At 42.8% G+C, this 18,583-nt stretch overlaps 1 protein-coding gene across 3 annotated transcripts in view; it reads left to right on the top strand.

The window, feature by feature from the left end:
• Window positions 1-7,968: 7,968 nt before the first annotated feature.
• Window positions 7,969-18,583, top strand: part of HECW1 (HECT, C2 and WW domain containing E3 ubiquitin protein ligase 1) — a 469,289-nt gene continuing 458,674 nt past the window's right edge. Inside the window, exons 1-2 of one of the 3 annotated variants that reach the window (XM_011958795.1) lie at window positions 7,998-8,336; window positions 9,549-9,783. Coding sequence is in view for 1 of the 3 variants with exons in the window: in XM_011958794.1 (XP_011814184.1) it covers window positions 8,307-8,336 (30 nt within the window). In the remaining 2 variants the exon portion in view is untranslated. Of the gene's footprint in view, window positions 8,337-9,548; window positions 9,784-18,583 lie in introns of all 3 variants that reach the window. The other 2 variants (XM_011958794.1, XM_011958796.1) reach the window with 2 other exon arrangements.

The following is an 18,583-nucleotide window of genomic DNA, read 5'->3' as shown; positions in this document are numbered from 1 at the left end:
GAATTCTCCAGGTTCTTCGAGTGTGTGGTGAGAGGAACATTCTTAGCCTCCTCACTGCTGACTTAAGTGCTTTCCTTTAACTTTCAGTGCCTTGCAGGCAACAGGGGTCTACAGGATGGTGGTTGGGTGTATACATCCTTTGGTAGGCTAGGTTATTTAAACTGGAAACCCAGTTTGCAATGTTTTTGAAGAGTGTACTTCATTTAAGTCTATACTCCTGCTCCAGTGTTCACTCCTTCCATAGTTCATCCTGGATCCACTTTAGCTCATAAAGCTTTCATCATGGGTGACTAAGCATTCCAGAGAGCAGTGCAGCTCTTCCTGGCCCTTACGTTCTCTGTCATGTCTATTCTGTGAGATATAGATCTAAGGGATGCATAGAAAAAAAAAAAATAGAGGGACAATTGCAAGACCATTTTTAGCCAGCTCAAAAGATAAATGTCACACAGTGGAAGGATGACCCCTGGTGTGTTAAGGTGAATGCCTCAGAGTTGGTCAAAGAAAATGTGGTGGGAGGAGGGCTCAAAATTTTATCCTTCCTCATTTGGTGTTGTATGATCCATGCTAGATTCCAGAGGTCAGATCATGTGATATATAGTCCAAGAATACAATCTCAGTCCTTCATTTTAAGGGTGCATTTGTTAGAATCCTGCTCAGATTTTGGCCACTGTGGTTTTCTTATCTCTTTTATTTCTGACAATACTGTTGGGTTTTTTTGGCCCCTATTCTCCATCCTCTCTGTATTCATACTCTTTACCCTGTGGCCGGGCAGTTCCTGCCATCAATGAGTGGAGTCTCTTTCCCTATCACTTGAATCCAGGCTGGCCTCGTGATGGGCTTTGGCCAGCAGAATATGGTAGAAGTGACAGTGTGCCAGTTCTGAAACCAGACCTCAGAAGCCTTGTATATTTCTCTCTCTCTCTCTCGCTCACTCCAGCTACTGCTATGAAAACAAGACAGGAAAAGCCTGTTACAGGATGAGTGACCACATGGAACAGAGCCAAGTTGTCTCAGATGAAGTTGTCCTAGATCAGCCAGCTCCCAGGAAACCTGCCAACTGCCCACACAAAGGAGCCCAGCTGAGATCAGCTTAGTCTGGACTAGATCAGCAATTTGTAGTGGATTTATAGACTCAGGAGAAATAGTACATGGTTGTTAACTAAGTTTTGGGATGGTTTGTTAGGCAGCAATAGCTAACTGATGCATTACATTTAATCACGGGAGCTGTTTAAAGATCCTTGACATAAATGCAAATTATACTTCAGGTATGTTGGAATGATTTAAGAGTATACTTCGTTTAAGTCTATACTCCTGCTCCAGTGTTCACTTTCCTACCAGGAGAAATACAAGTCCTAAAGTCCTAAAATGAGGAAAAAGATATCTCAATTTAATTTGCACTTAATTGAGTCATAGAGCTATTTAAGAATTTTTCATGCATTCATTGCAAATTTTAAAATTGTCCATCAAAGTTTTTTAGTGCCATTTTCCCACTTTACTTTCGTGTAATTTGGTTTTTAAATTTTTTTTGGTTAAAACTTAAAAATTTTTTCAATAGCTCACTTTCCTCAAAACACTTTTAAACTTAGTCATGTACATTACAGCCTGTTGAAATCTCCAAATGGACTTGAAAAGAACATTACTGATGAAATGAGCTAAGGAATACTGAAAGCTACCATGTATTAATCAGCATGTTATAAACTTTACATTTGTTATCTCACTTAAATCTCAACAATTTTTGTTTTTCTTTTTGAGACGGAGTCTCACTCTGTCACTCAGGCTGGAGTGCAGTGGCACAATCTCGGCTCACTACAAGCCTCGCCTCCCGGGTTCACACCATTCTCCTGCCTCAGCCTCCCGAGTATCTGGGACTACAGGCGCCCACCACCACGCCTGGCTAATTTTTTGTATTTTTTAGTAGATACTGGGTTTCACTGTGTTAGCCAGGATCATCTCGATCTCTTGACCTTGTGATCCACCCGCCTTGGCCTCCCAAAGTGCTGGGATTACAGGTGTGAGCTACCGTGCCCAGCCAACAATTTTTAAAGTAAAAATATTCATAAGTAGTTTTATAGATGAGGAAACTGAATTTAAATAAATTGCAGAAGAGTACAAACAAGTAAATAATCAATCCAAGTTTTAAACCCAGGTGATTTGTCTTGTGTCTATACTCTTCATCGTCACCCTCTATTGCTGTTCCTAAATGAAGGCTTCACCTTTCTAAAGGTATTTGTTTCTAATTTCTTTCTTTTTTTTTTTTTTTTTTGGTCTGGCTGTGTTTTAATGCCGAAACACACTTTGATTAGATTAGTGAGAATCTTTCTGGCATGTGATAAATTGTTGATAAGCATGCATAGTTCATACTTGTGTGTCACTTTTCTTTGTCTCAAGCTTTTTAATTAAGTGTTTTGTTTTTTTTTTTGCTAAGTTTATGGCGTCTCCCAATAAGTGTTTTGATGGAAAGGTGGGTGAGGGCAAATTAGCCAGCTGACATCCTCATCTGACACTTGTTATCAACATCTCTCTCTTTTTTTAATTTTTACTTTTAATTTTTGATCAACATATCTTAATAATCTAAAACTATTACAAATAATAATTTGTAAAATTTATACACTGTAAATTTTGCTTCACAATATGTTTTTCATTTATTTATATTTAATTAACAAAATAGAGACAAGGTCTCATGATGTTGCCCAGGCTGGACTTGAACTCCTGGGCTCAAGTGATCCTTCTGTCTCAGCCTCTCAAGTAGCTAGAACTATAGGTACATGCCACCGTACATGGCTTTGCTATATATTTAAAGGACAAATCTTATTGTTTCCGTTCCTGGCTTTAAAAATCTTTAGAGTTCTCCATTACTTGCCAAGTGAATTCTAAGAGTTGGAGCAGGGCTTGTTTGGCCTATCACAATATGTCTCAAACCTTTGCTTGTAGTCTTCTTTCTGACACCACTCTCTTTGCTCCAGTCAAATTGAACTCTTCACCAAGTGCATTCCCAAGTACATTCTGTTCCTCCTGTCTTCTGCTTTTTCATGTATGCTTTTCTTTCTTCTTCAGATGTCTGTTGGTCACCCAACAAACTTCTGTTCTTCATTCAAAGCTCTATTAACAGAGGTGTTTCTAGCCTCCCTAGCCATATTAGCATGATTGCTCCTCTCACACTGACAGCACATCTCTCACTTAGCACTTACATCATATTGTACTTACATGTTTAACTTGACCACAAGTTTAGTGTGATTGATATTTACACTGCCTATCATAAAGTAAAAGCTCAGTAATAAATTAATTAATAAAATAAAATGTATATGCAACAAATAGAAAGGATACCTGGTGAAATAAGGTGGAAAAAAAGAAACAAAAGGCATACAGATTGGAAAGCAAGAAATAAAACATCCTGTATTCATAGACGACATAATTATCTACCTTGAAAATTCCAAGACATCTATACAAAAGCTCCTAGAACGAATAAATAAGTTTAGCAAGGTTACAGGATACATTATACACACACACACACACACACACACACACACACACACACACTAATTATTTGTTGTTTTTTCTATTCTACCAGTGAATGAGTTTTAGTTATGTTTTTTATTTTCCATATTTTGTGGTGCCTTGACATCTTAGCGGCTTTGCAGGCTTGGAAGAAACCGCCCCTCCCAGGGCTAGCTAATTCCTAGAGATAGCAAACAACTTGCCTGAGAGCCCACCATTCATATGTAAACCAACCAATCCAGAGTCCATGCCCACAACCACCTCCTTTATCCAACTCACATAGCAAGCCAATTTCCCTTGCCCTAAATCTCCCCAGGGACAAGTACAGGACAACTAGAGACCACCTCTATAGCCCACAGCCACTGAAATTATTGCAACTATCAAATCCTAGACTTGCTCAAACTGAGCTGCCCTGCCTGGTCATTCCTTCCCACAGGATACAAAATAAAGGCTCTGAGCCATGCTGTCCCGGGCGGCTTCTGCCTGCTGACTGACCCAGGAGCTCCCCCTGTGGCCCTGTGCGGTATGCCATGCCTCCTGTTTCTAGGGACCTGTGAGTATAAACTTCTCCCTTCATGAGAACCGTTTCCATGTCTGTATGTAAAACAAATCCTAGGTACGCTTTAATGCAAAGTGAAATTCAAAATTAAAATCAATACCTTTTACAATAGTACCCCAAAAAATGAAACTCTTAGAATCTACGTGGAAACTCTTAGAATCTGTGTAGAATCTACGTGCTGAAAACTTTAACTACTGATGAAATAAATCAAAGGAAACCTAAATAAATGCAGAGAAATGCTAAGTTTGGGGTTGAAAGATATTCATAAATTGGAAAATTTGTTAAAATGTCAATTCTTCTGATATTCGTCTATAAATTTAACACAATTGCAATCAAAATCCTGGTAGGCTTTTTTTGTAGATATTGACAAACATTCCTAAATTAATATAAAAAGGCAAAGAAATGAAAATAACCAAAATAATGTTTAAAAAGGAAAGAACTGGAGGGTTCACACTACCTAATTTTAAGGCAGTATATGTTACAAAATAGTGTAGTATTTGTAAAACAATAGAAAGACAGATCAGAGGCACAAAACAGAGAATATAGAAAGAGACTCCTACAAATATAGCCAAGCAATTATTGAAAAGTTGCAAAAGCAATTCAATCAAGAAAGGATTGTCTTTTCAATAAATGGTGTTAGAAGAATTGGACATCCCATGTGCAAAAACCAATAAGCCAACGAATAAAAAAGTCACTATCCATAGCTCCCACCTAAAAAATAATAAGAATTCAAAATGAACCAAATACTTAAGTGTGAAATGTAAAACCTTAAAACTTATAAAGCAAAACACAACTCTTTGTAAACTTGGCTAGTCAAATGAGTTCTTAGATATACCAAAAACATGATCCCTAAAAGAAAAAGTTGATAAATTAAACTCCACAAACTTCAAAGACGTTTACTCTATGACAGAAACTACTAAGAGAATGAAAAGACAAGCCATAGATGGGGAGGAAATATTCAGAAAGCTTATCTGACAAAGACATTGTATCTAGAACATTGAAAGAACTCTCAAAAATGAACAATATAAAAGCAAACAAACCATTTAAAAATAAGCAAAATTTTGAGCACTTCACTACAAATGATAGACGGATGGAAGAGAAGCACAAAAGTAGATGCTCACCATCATTAGTCATTAGGAAAGTCCAAATGACAATCTTGTATTATTGGCTACAATTTGTTCCTGTGCAGAGACTGTGTGAGATAGCTTCAACAGCTCGGTCCTTTTCCTCCCCTAGTTATAATACGTTCACTTCTGACATTATGTTGAAGGTCTGTCCCCAAAGATAAAGCCTCAGATCGATTCAAGTTATCGTTTTCTCAGCATTGTAGGGACCATTTGTGAATGGCGCTCTGTTTGCTAATCTTTATCTACATGTGGCCTGAGATGAGCAGATGAGCAGGCATGTCAGCCCCTCCCTGGGTCCTCCTGGGCCTCGAGTTATGAAAGGTGGAAGACACGGTTTCATGGGCATTATGATAATACAGGTGTTTGTATATGCATCTCAAAACCTTCATCACCTTACGCCATTGTATAAGGTTAGTATTAGGAGGGACACATTGGGACTGTGACTTATTATTATTGTATTTATAACAGTATTTTGAGTACATTAGAAACTTAATAAATATGACTACTAGGATGGCTTTAAGATTCATGCCATGTCTTTTCCTTTCTCCACCAAAGACTCTTCTCTTTAAGGTTAGGGCAGCTGACATCTGCAAACCCTAGATTCAAGGTCTTCTGCTTGAAACAAGACCTTAAGGAAATGACAGAACTAACATAGCCTTTTTGCTTTCTTCTGTAAAATAGGATCACGATACCCAGACTACAGGGGAACTGTTAGGAATGAAAAACAAAACAGGCCAGGCATGGTGATTCACGTCTATAATCCTAGCACTTCGGGAGGCTGAGGCAGGAGGATTGCTTGAGCTCAGGAGTTCAAGACCAGACTGGGCAACTTGGCAAAAACCCATCTCTACTAAAAATACAAAAAACAAATTAGCCAGGCATGGTGGCACACGCCTGTACTCCCAGGTACTCAGGAGGCTGAGAGGAGAGAGTTGCTTGAGTCTGGGAGGCGGAGGTTGCAGTAAATGGAGATTGCACCACTGTACTCCACCCTGGGCATTGGCGTGAGATCCTGTCACAAAAAAATAAAAATAAAAAAGGACAATACACAGGAGTCTGTATATGTTGCCATTGTCACTGGCCTGTAGAAGCTGCTCTACAAGGTTTCTTTATCTACTCAGGATGCGAAACTTTGTGTATTGCTACTTTAATATCTTTTGTCTTCCATATTAAAAAAAAAAAAGCAACTCCTCGGGAGAATAAATCATACCACAAGGATCGCTACATCAATAACCTCTGTGAGAGATGTTGACTTGTCATCTCCAGGATGGATAGAACAGAGAGCAAACATCTCTGAGCCAAGTTGATGCTGATTCACTGAAAATAATGAGGTGAACATCCTGGCAATTAGTTGAGGTAAAAAAATTATCCTTTATTGTGGTTTGGTGACATTGTGCTAATTTAGAAACCATGGATGCTGGTTTGTGTGAGAGTTTTTGTTTTCTTTCAAGTCTCTGGTTGGAAACATCACATGGTTGGTTGCTGTTGCTGTTTACTGCCACAGCCTGTTCAAGTCTATTCTCGGAGAGTTTTCTTCATATAGGAGTTGATACTAATCCAAGTGTAAAATCCGGAGAAATGTGTGCACAGCTTTCCGTGTGAATTCTTAGCCGAGGTTTGAAAAGTGGTCTGCTTTGAGCTCATCTGACCAGAAGATCTGACTGCTGCCAGGCAAAGAAAAGGGTCTGTCAGGAAAGGACTGGGCACCCCAAGTGCAATACGGAAAGAGAAAGGCTGTGCCTCCTTGCAAAAAGGGGCACAGCTGGTGAAGCTGCCTTCACATCGTCCAAAGTTTCCAGTTCTGGAAAGTTCCAGTTGTAAGAGTGAAATCAATGCCAAGAGGCAGGTCAGTGGAATGGGGGCCACTGAGAAACTAGCCACAGTGGGTGGAAGGGGAAGGAGATTTGGTTTTGGGAAGTGTGTACTCAGGTCTTCAGTAAGGAGTTCTGAAGTCAGGGTGAAGCCTTTGTTTATTCTAGAGGAGGCGGGGTTTGGAATGAGGGAAAGAAGATAATTTCTCAAAAAGTGAAAAAAGCTCATGTAAAGGATGCTGGGCAAAATAATGGGAAGGAATAAATCAGCATTGTAGAGAATGTGATTGGATCATAAAATCCCAGGCTATAGAGATTATGTGCTCAAAGCCTCTGCATTTTATGTGAACACACACAAACCAAATGTCGACCAAATGCACAAAAATGTGCATACATGGAGCAGTCAGCCACCAATAGTAACCAGCATTTCACTTCTCTTTGCATCTCAGTTGGCTGTACCTGGAAGGGTCTAGACTTTGCCTCCTTCTAGTTCTAGCATTCTGACACTGTGTGCAGCGAAACAGAAAACCCGGTTTGGGAGTTAGGTTTGCCCAACAATAGATATTCTAGGGTGATTTTCATCCTTTGCATTTGTCATTACGATGTTTGTTTTGTGTGCTTGTGCAAATACAGGACGGTTCCTGAAATGTGTCTCTGAGCGTTCTTAACTGTATGTAAGGTAAGCCAGGAAAGTGTGTAAGACAGAGGCCAAGAACACCTGTCACAGGGTACCCGCCTAGAGTGTCTGTACCGCATCCTTTCTGCTACACTGTTTGCAGACACACAAAAGGGCCGAGGAGCCGGGGCTGGTGTTCAATCTGCCCAGTACGCGTGCTGGGTGTTGGAAGGATGGGGCCGGCGGTAACAAGAATCAATATATATTTACCGCGGGGGCGGGGGTGGGGGTGCGCGGAGGCTGCAGGGCGGGGCAGCGCTAATGAGAGCAAGCCCGGCTTGTGGTTGGTTCTGGAGTCTGGTACCCACAGAGGAGCAGGCAGGGAGGGAGGGGATGCAAGCGGGAGGATAAAGCGATGAAGTGTGCTGCGTTACCGCGCATCAGGCGCTGTTGTTGGAGCCGGAACACCGTGCGACTCTGACCGAATCGGCCCCCTCCACGCGCACACACTCGTCGAGCCGCGCGCGCCCCTCCGCCGTGACAGTGGCCGTGGCCGCCGCTCGCTCGGGGCACCCGGCAGCCAGAGCGAGGCGAGAGCGGGCGGTCGCCAGGGTCCCCTCCCCAGCCAGTCCCAGGCGCCCGGTGCACTATGCGGGGCACGTGCGCCCCCCAGCTCTAACCTGCGCGCTGACAGGAGCATGATCTGTGCCCAGGCCAGGGCTGCCAAGGTAAGCGGGCGTCGCGCGGGGACACTGCCTGCCGCCCCTTCCCCCCGCCCTTCTCTGGGCGGCTTCCCCGCCGTACGCGAGGCCCCGGCAGCGCCCTCCCTTCCCGGGGACGAGATCCACCCTCCTCCCCACCCTCTCGCTTCTCCCGCGAGGTTCAATTGTCAGCCTGGGACGCGCCGCCGCCCGGGCCGGGCCGGCATCCCCGGGTGGCGACCCCGGCTTGGGTACGGCAGGCGCACCCGGCCCTCCTGCGGGGCACGGAGAGAAACAAAGAAGCCCCCAAGCGGGTTCGCAGCGCCTTGCCCGCCCCTCAGCGCCCTCCCAGAAGCAAGGAGGTGTCAGGGGAGGGGGCGGAGAGACCTACGTAATCCCCCTTCCCAGCCCACACCCACCCCTTGTGAACCAAAGCTCTGGATTTGCGCTTCGCCTTGGGCTCGCTTTTGAACAATTGTGTCCCATGCAATGCCGGTTGTTAGCCCAGCGAGCGCCCAGAGCCTCCGCACGGGCTCGCCGGTGCTCGCTCGAGGGGCGCGTGGCCAGGTCCAGCCCTTGCTCCCATGGATGGTGCAGGAGGGGAGGAGGCGCGGTGTAGGTGCTCCCCCAGCGCCTCCCTGTTCCCCGCCGGCTGCGCCGCTCAGCCGGGCCTGCCACCTGAGTTTTAGCGGGAGCAGCCCGTCATGTCGCCTACGGTATTGCGACTTGCATACAGGCAGGGAGGGAGCTGCCGGGGGAAAAAATGCGTCCGATCCATTTTTGGCTGGAGGTGCGCTTCCTGCTACCCCTACGTTCCCGGGCGGTGACAATGCAGCAAAATCCGAGGGCTCAAACAATGTGGCCCCTCCATCCCCGGCTCCAGGGCATTCTGATTGCTCTGCCGCTCTGACGTCCCAGCCAGTTGGCTGATTTTCAGAGCCATGATGCGCGGTGTCTCTGTCTTGCACACAGAGGCTGGGCACCATAACTTCTTCCCTGCCGAATTTCAGCGCGTGGGGGGAGCTGGCAGGGACACAGGCTGCAGAGATGCCCGGCTTCCTGTGGTTCCGGGCACAGCGCGCCTCAGTCTGCATTGGGCTGACACCAGATAGCATGTGGGGATTTTCCTAGTTGCCGAAGAAGATATTATTTGACGTTGCTGTAGTTTTGTGCTTACTTCTCTTGGAATCTGCAGTGGTGCAATTCTCCCCTTGTTTTCTCCCCCTTCTCTTTGAAAAGATATCAATGCTATGTTCAGCAGAAATGGATACAGCAAGAGCAGCATAGTTCAAAAATTGAGGGAGGCATCGTCTCTCTTTTCCTGGGATTTAAACGCTATTTAGGAGGGCAGATGCCCTATCCGAAAAGGCCAACCTTTAAAGACCCCGGCAGTGTTGTGGTCCAAGGCGTCTCAAAGCAGGTGGCCAGATCTGCGTTTCTCATCAGCGGACTCGCTCCGGCTGTGGCTATTACGGTAATTCATTCTAGATTGGGGATTCATTTTAAAATGTGTGTTTTCCACTAAGAAGGGATTAGAGTCCACATGCCCACCCTGATATGAATGTGTGTGCCTGTTTGGTAGAGAGATAGATTGTGGTAGAATTCCCTGTTGCCCGTTCCCTCCGCTTGCTGCCTCCTCTGGAATGTGGCATTGGAAAAACAAAGCACTATTTTAATTCCTAGACCTCCAGGCAAATTGGCCGTTATAGTGTTTTATTTAATAAACCACATTCTGACTAATTCCACACTATAATCCTAGTCTAGTGCAGTTGGCTGCTTTGTGGAATGACAGTTTTCTTTTTTTGTCTGGGACAGTTTTTTCCTGAAGGCAAATTGCCCAAGTTTATTTAGATTGTGACATTATTGACTTGGTAGGGAGGCCACATCCTGAGCTGGAACAGCCCATCAATGCATCAATACAGAGGGACTGCAGCTCTGTTATTTGTGTATTTTGACTTGATTCCTTTTACACTCTGGCTTGTAAAGATGGATGTATTACAAGATCACTTTGAGCTTTACCTTCTATTATGCTTCCATCTGATATGATTGTTAACAAAAGAAATATTAAAAGGCCAGATGTGATATTGAAAAACAAGCCTGAATCCTATTCCATATGGTAAAGGAAGTTAGATTGGTTGGTTTCTATCGTTCTTTCTAGTTCCAGCATTCTGTGGTAACTGACAGAGGAGTAAGAAAAGTTACCCAGTGTTGGAAAGGCAAATAATGATAACGTGAACCATGCAAGCAAACCAAGGATTGATTATAGAATCTGTGGCTTATTTTTATACCTTGCAGCTTTTAAAACCCAAGTGTCTGCATTTTCCCCGTAAGTGAAATTACTCACCAACTCAAACAGGTCTTTTTTTTTTTTTTTTTTGTCCACTATAGCAAAACATTTGGCGGAGGGCTGGGGAAAAGAGAAGAAAATTGAATTAATTGGATAACAGGTTTTCTCCTTTTGTGGAGTTATTCATTCCAGCCCCATCTTAGATCATTAGGAATTTGCTTTTTCCAATCATTGGTTTTTGTTTGTTTCTAATGAGAGACTCCAGAGAGCTGTTTCATCCTATGCAGTAGTTGGCAATGGCCTGAGACTTACTTTCTCTGATATCATTTGGTGTTGCTCACAAAACTTGCTAGTGCTGTTGCTTGTTATAAAAAATGGGTGAAGCAATGATTGGTCTACATAGGCAGGCAGGCAGGCAGTGTTTTCATGCGCTATGGTAATTTTTATAATTTAGGTATAGTCAAGGTATTTGTTGATTCATGCTTAGCCACACATTTTTCTGTAGTTGTGCACTCATTTGTTTTAAGTTACAATCAAAATAACATCCTGAAATTACATTCCCTGCAAGGCATAATTAACCAGTTCTCCTGTTTTCCTATAGCCTTTTTGTTCATAGAGCCAAGATAGCATTTCAATATTGCAGTTATCTGAGTTGTAAATGTGCCACAGTCTCCTTATCTAAATACGGGATGAGCTTCTTCAGAACAAGGATATGTTTATATTCATCTCTCCAGCACCTAGCAGTTTGCCTGGTACATCATGTGTTCTCAGAAATGTTTACTGAGTGGATTTCAGGTCATAAAAATGCCCTCTAATTGTATAGGCAGGAGGTAGGTGGGAATCCTTCACTTTGTGAGTCAGCTGGGGGAATCAGAGAGGTTATGTAAGATGCTTAAGGGGGAACCGAGAGCCAGGACTCAAATCCAGGCCTTCTACCACACTGCCTCTGAGAGAGGCTCCACCCACCCTCAGTGAAAAAAAAAAACCTGTAGAGAATGAGTTCTTATGCTGTAGGTTTTGGTTATTTATTTTTTTCCTTGAATGATCTGGATTATCCATTTTGACAAAATTTATCTGATAACTGCTCTGTTCTGTCTTGCTCTGCTTAGAAGGAAACATGGCCCAAGTACTCTGTCCTCTAATCCACACTTAAACAGAAGACGTGAGCACCCTTCTGCCCACTGTCTCTCTAAGTCCTGATTCTATCAACCAGAGCTTGCTAGGATGATGGACACGTCTAGGGAATGTCTACTCATTATTTGCTCAAGCAACATTGAACCACTGTAAAGGCTTCTGAAATGACCTACAGTTAGACCAGAGACAACCATCCTTCCTGGGCCAGCCAAGCTTGACTGAGTCTCCCAATAGGCAGGTTTCTAGACTAACAGGTATGACTTACAGACATCAAGACACCTGCTTCTCTCCCATTTACCTGCTTCCTTTTCCATCTGAAAAAACAGGACAAGCTACATTAGGAAACCAGAAAGTTGCAATACCCACATGTCCTTTCTGTAAAGCAACTGTTGGCACATTTGATGTTCACGGACTTTTAGAGAAAACAGTATGAAATGCTGTGTAGGGTTTTCTTCAAGTCACTTTTCCTCTTTGAGGGTTAGTTTCTTCTTTAAAAGTGGAAAGTTGAATCAAGTAATCCCAAAGGTCACTGCTAACATCATCATTCTGTGGTTATTTTTGTTGGTTTGTTCAGTTGAGCAAATTGAAGGGAGAAAAAGATTAGAAATAATTTAACTTGGCAATATGTAGAGAAGAAATAATTAAGGCTACATGGGTCAGCCTGTGGGTTATCTAATAACTACTTGGAGCCTTCTGTTAAAGCTATTCTTTATACATTTCCATAGTAATCCTTTCTTATTTGTAAAACTAAATTTACTATATTGAGGGGAAAGATTTGTGGCATTTTTTTTGTTCCCAGTGAGGAATGCAGTGGTGGAAAACATATGCAGTCTCCAAAATGTACAAAATGTTTAGAATTTGGGGGTTTAATAGCCACATTTCCAAGCATTTTTATTCTCACCACTGAGTACGTTTCACAGCTGAATAACTCTTATGGTCAAAGTGTTCCCTGCAATTCATCCAACAAATTCCCCTTTCATTTTCTCTCTGGTTCCTCACTTTGCTCTTTTTTTCCGCTTCTCTAGCTCCACCCAACTTCCTATAACATCCCCCACATGCATAAGCCATATGCCAGTAGTACACTGCCACCCCCCAGCTGCCCCACCAAAGGCAGGAGTCAGAGCTTCACAACCTCCTGACTCAGCTCAAGCTTTTCTACTTTCTGAAGTTTATTCATTACCATTGCTTTTCCAAGTTAAGACACAATGAGATATAGAAGCAGATCTAGTCTTTTAACGATTTCGTTTATAGTTTTAGTCTTTTTCCCACAGACTTTCTGACCACCATTTGGAACCTCAATGCCATGCATTTAGGTGTCTTAAAGCCTTTTTAAATATTTTAGGAAGCAAAGCAGCATATTAGCGATTGTATGTATCCCATCCCATAGTGTTCAGATGTGTGGGTGTTGGTAAGTAGTTGTACTGTTCTGTGACATAGGCACTGTAAGGAGAATGATAATAATGGCAGTACTTACTGGCAACATATGACAAAGATCACTAAGCTCCTAGGTCATCTAGATTCCCACAGCAACAAGTGGTATACACTGTTTGCATTATTTGTTCAGAACCCATACTTTTTCTGATTTATTGGTCTGAAGCTTGATGCATATGGAGGCCTGAAAAATAAGGATGTGGCATACAGACAGGCTCTCCTGGTGTTATCAGGCATCTATACATGTGATGTGCAGGGAGAATTTGGTGGATGGAACTTAAGCCGGTACGAGGGGGGTGGGGGAAGAGCTGGGAAAGGACGCCATCTGTGCCCATGATGACAAATGCCATCATGGAGACTTCATTCGGGGTCCCTTTTATATATTTAGTGAAGCAGATTTTCCATTTCACACTTTCCAGATATATTTGTATTGCACAGATGTCAGGGAAATATCATGTGTGTGAAAGAAAAAAAAGATCAAAATTCACATCCATGGCCAGGGATTGTAATTCAATCATTTTGTCCTGAAACTGACACCCATTTAACGTGCATGGATATTCCCTGCTTTTGCTTTTGCTTTTGCTTTTGCTTTGGGAGTTCAAGTCAGAGCAGTTTGAGAAACAGAAATCTCAGCCCTATACACTGTTAAAATTCAGAGACCTAGGTTAAGGGGGAAAAAGATGGGGAGAATAAAATTTAACATATAAGACCTTGCCATCAGTGCCATCAGTACCAGAGCTGATGAAATCAATCAGCAAGTGATTCCTCATCCTCTTTCCTGTAACACACAGATGAGCTGAAGAAACCACAGGATGCAGTCAATAAGTTTTTATCCTCAAAAGGACTTCTTTTTTTCTTTACCGTTATTCATAATTCCTTTTACCATCAAAACTTAAAACTACTTAATGACGTTTTCCCTCTATTTTGAATACAAATTATTTTTGTAGAAATGAGTTTTTTGAAATTGAAAAAAAAATTGTTTTGAGGATTGTTGCCAGCTTTGTTTCCCCCTGCCCACCCCCAGCATTGTCTTTGGTGTCCCCTCTACATGACCAGGCATAGGACCCGCATATAAAGAGGATGATGATAAGGAAATAATTGGCATACAAATGGTACTGTGATATATGACATTTACAAAACCCCTCCCTGACTCCACATCCCCTATGATTGATTTTCTGTTCCCTTTTAAAGAATATGCTTCAAAAAGGTTGTCCCACCTTCTTCACTCCCTCCGTCTCAGCCTCTAAAGACATATTTTATTGTGACATATTTGATTTAGACAAATAACACATTGAACATACATGAAATGCATGAAGCAAAATACAACACACACACACCATGCAGCCTGAGACCAGAAGATTACCGTCTTATTTGAAGCTACTTTTGTGTTTCTGCCCCCTCTCACCTTTTGCCTGTCTTGAGAGCACCTCGATCAGGTATCAGGCACTCGTTCCTGTCACTCCCCTCCCTGTTGTCATTAGGGTCACCAACGATCTCTACCTGGTGAAGTACAAGGGCACAGCTTTGCTGATCTCAGCAGCATTTTCCATGGGGCTGTGGGGGACCACCCTCTCTTTCTTAAGCACCTGGCTTCTTCCAGGACACCAGATTCTCCTGGTGTTCCTGCAGCCTCTCTGGCTCTTCTCTCTCAGGCTCTTTGGATGGCCGCTGAGTTTCTACCCCTATTGACTTCAACTGAATTTTGACCTCTAAATGCGGGTACGGGGATTCCCCAGGCCTTGGCTCTCAGATTTTTTCCCTTCTTACTTAAATTTCTTCTCTCAACATTGTCTTCATGCTCATGGTTCCAAGTTTATTTCGTCAGCCCTGACTCATTCCCAGAACTCCAGACTTGAAAATGCAACCGCCCAGCATTTCTTCTTGAATGGCACGTAAGTTTAAAATTAACATGTGCAAAATACAACCCCCGATTTTTGCTCCCCAGACATGCTTCTCTTCTGGTGTCCTCCATCTCTGTCAGGGACAGAGACTCTGTCCTTTCAGTTGTGCAGGTCAAATACCTGTGAGTCCTCCTGATGTTTTTCTCACCCAGATCTAGCTTTTAATTAATCTCTCTCCCTTCTCTCTCCCTCTCCATCCAGCACACCCATCCCTGTCTAAGCCCCAGTAAGCTTTCCTAACTGGTTTTCTGTAGTCCTTGCCCATCTGCAGTCTGTTCTCTATGTAGCAGCCCAAACGAGCCTTTAAAAATGGAAGTCTTCTCATTCATTCATTCATTCATTCATTCATTCATTCATTCATTCATTCAACAAATACTGTCTAGACATCTGCTGTGTGCCAGGCATTGGTTTAGGTGCTGGGATGTAGCAGTATCACAGTGGAAAAGAGTCACAAGTCCCTGTCCTCCTGGAGTGGACATTGTGTTACTTCTTTGCATATTGACCTGTTCAGGATGAAGCCCAAACTCCTTACTTTGCCTACAGGGCTTGCCTTGCCACTCTCCCAGTCGCCAATTTTTCTTGCTCTTCCTAGAACATGCCAGGTACAAATACTGTTCCCTTGACCTGGAGGGATGGTCCCCCAGCCACCCGCATCCCGACCCCCTTTATCAGATATCACGTCCTCAGAAAGGCTTATTCTGACCACAAGCAATGTGCTCTCTTCCATCTGCTTGCTTGCTTTCTTTTCCTTCATACCACTTAGCACCACACAATTTGTTAGTTTCTTGCTTATGTGCTTTTATCTGTCTCCCCTTGAACTTGTAATCTCCTTTAGAGCAGGAACCTAGTTGTTTACCCAGTACCTGGAAGAGTGACTGTAACATATTAGACACCACACTGAATGTTTGCTGACTGAATGAATGATGTAACAGGTCCTTTCCTTAATCAAAATCCAATCTCAGAACTTTCTCTATGTCCACATTATATTGGATAAATCCCCTCTATTTATTTATTTATTTATTTATTTTTGTTTTATTTTTTGAGATAGGGTTTCACTCTGTAACCCAGGCTGAAGTGCAGTGGCATGATCTTGGCTCATTACAACCTCTGCCTCCCAGGCTCAAGTGATTGTTCTGCCTCAGCCTCCTGAGTAGCTGGGAATACAGGTGCACACCACCACACCTGGCTGATTTTTGTATTTTGTGCAAAGATGGGGTTTCACCATTTTGGCCAGGCTGGTCTGGAACTCCTGGCCTTGAGTGATCTGCCCACCTCGGCCTCCCAAAGTGCTGGGATTACAGGTGTGAGCCACCATGCCTGGGCAGATAAAACCCCCTTAAAAGCTGCTGGATTAGAGCTTGGATGATATTTTCAGGTCTTGGGATCCTCTGAGTATACATCTTTCCTTTTCTATACACTATTTTTCCCTCCCCTACAAGGAGGTGGCTGGGGGGTCTTCCTGCCTGCCTGGACGTTTTGTTGGTCTTGAACCTCCGTGTTTTTCTCCTGGCCGGTGTTCTCTAACAGTTAAAGAGAGTAGCTAGCTTGAGCTTGTCTTTGCTTCCGCAGCACCCAGCAAGTAGCACCCAGCAACTCAATTACTGTTGAGTTGAATCACTCAGTTGTTGCTATTGTTGCTGCCGGGACTTCATAAAAACTGTTCTTTGCCCTCCAATTTCTGCTTCCTCTGGGCCACACTGACTTTGTCATCTTGAATGTGAGCATGTCAGTCCTGTGTTCAAAGCTCTCAGGAGTGGCCAAAGTATGCAAAATTCCCTAGGCTGGCATCGTCAGGCTGTAGGCCTTGGCCAGCCCATGTCCCCATACACTCTTTTGACCCTCTGTGGCAGCCAAGCGAATCACTTTCCCATTTCTCCAAACATGTTTTGTGCTTTTCTGTAGTTGTGTAAACATATAGTGATATGTAAACATATAGTGATATGTAAAATATCACTATATGTGTAATAAATGATGCTGTTTTCTGCTCTTAGACTCCCCACCCCTCTGTAAATGTAACCATTTTTAAGATCTAGCTTAAACCTTACCCCCTAGCAGAGTCCATCACTCAGTTTCCTAATAGGATATGATTTATCTCCCTACAGAATTCTCCTGGAATGAATATCATTATTTGCTTACTCTTCACTCTCCTGTCTTTCAGCCTCCCTACTAAATGCTGAGCACCTCTAGATTAAGGGCTGTGTCACACTTCTCTTAGTGTTCCTGAAAATACTTGTCCCAGTATCTGCCTCAGCAGGTACTTCTTTCTCCAAATGTGAAATGAGCTCAAGGAGCAACCTGAGAGTTGAAAAGGGCTGCATTTCATTGCTTCTAGAATGCTATACGCCATGTATGTATCCACAAAATGCGTACCACAAAGGTAAGTAGAAAGTTAGAAGAGGTGCACTCCACAAGGACAGATTTGTATCTGTTGATTCTCTAAGGACAAAGAACAGTGCTCTTCACTCAGTAACCATTTAAAGAATGAATGAAGTACATAGCTGGCATCTTAAATTTCTAATACCCTTGTTCTATAAATGAGCAAAGCCGAAGACTGCAGAGCTTTCCCAGGTTCACAGGGTCAGAGGTAGAGCCCGGTTTTCCACAGCGTGAATCCCGTCTTTCTCCTGATTGCCACCCCTGGCATGAATAGTGTCAGACCTGAGTAAGAATTGTTCCAGTAACTGTTTCCAGGTGATGCTCACTAGCGTTAGTTTCTTACCAGTATCTGAGAAGCTTCCTTCTTTAGGCAAGGTCTAATTTTTAGATCATCTGAAAGAAGCAAGAGTAGAAACTGCAGAATTTCAAAGGACTCAGAGACCCAGAAAGGGGGGTTTATTGGCAGTGCTCCTCTCCTGCTTTAGGAACAGCTTTTAACAGCAAGTAGCAAACTTTTTGATGACACCTCTCTCATAGGAACTTTGCAAGCACTCTCCACCCTGTTGTCACAATGAAGTAAAATTTATCTTTCTTAGAAACATACATTCAGATCATGGTGTGACATCCTTGGGAAAAATAGTGGAAATTCACAAACTGTTATTTTCTCCTTTCTCCCAGGAAAGGGGAAAAATATCAGTATATGTATACTAAATGTTAAGCTTCAAGATTCTAAAGAGAAATTTGACCAAGGGACTACTAAATCACAAATCTAAAAAAAAGGTCCTACATATCTATACAAAAATATGTATAAATCTACCTACACATATACATAGCATATATAAACACATGCATAGAATTTTTAAAATTCTGGTTAATTATTTTCAAATAATTTTCAGTTACTTATTTATTCCAAAAACATTTCTTGAGCTATTATGTGAAAAGCATTTAGGTTCTTTTGTGTGTGAGATTTTTCCATGTAGACAAAAATCTGCTTATGGTTAAAGGTGAAAATGTCCAAAGACAAAGCAGAATTAAATCCCTCCCATGCAGAAACATCTAATTTGAGAAGGCAAATTGAAAAACTTGTAGCCTTGGCTGGGCGCGGTGGCTCAAGCCTGTAATCCCAGCACCTTGGGAGGCTGAGA

Source organism: Colobus angolensis, unplaced genomic scaffold (genome assembly GCF_000951035.1).
Source record: "Colobus angolensis palliatus isolate OR3802 unplaced genomic scaffold, Cang.pa_1.0 Scaffold475, whole genome shotgun sequence".
Classification (NCBI taxonomy): Eukaryota; Metazoa; Chordata; class Mammalia; order Primates; family Cercopithecidae; genus Colobus; species Colobus angolensis.
Note: the sequence above shows the minus strand (reverse complement) of the source record. Positions and strands in the feature narration are given on the sequence as shown.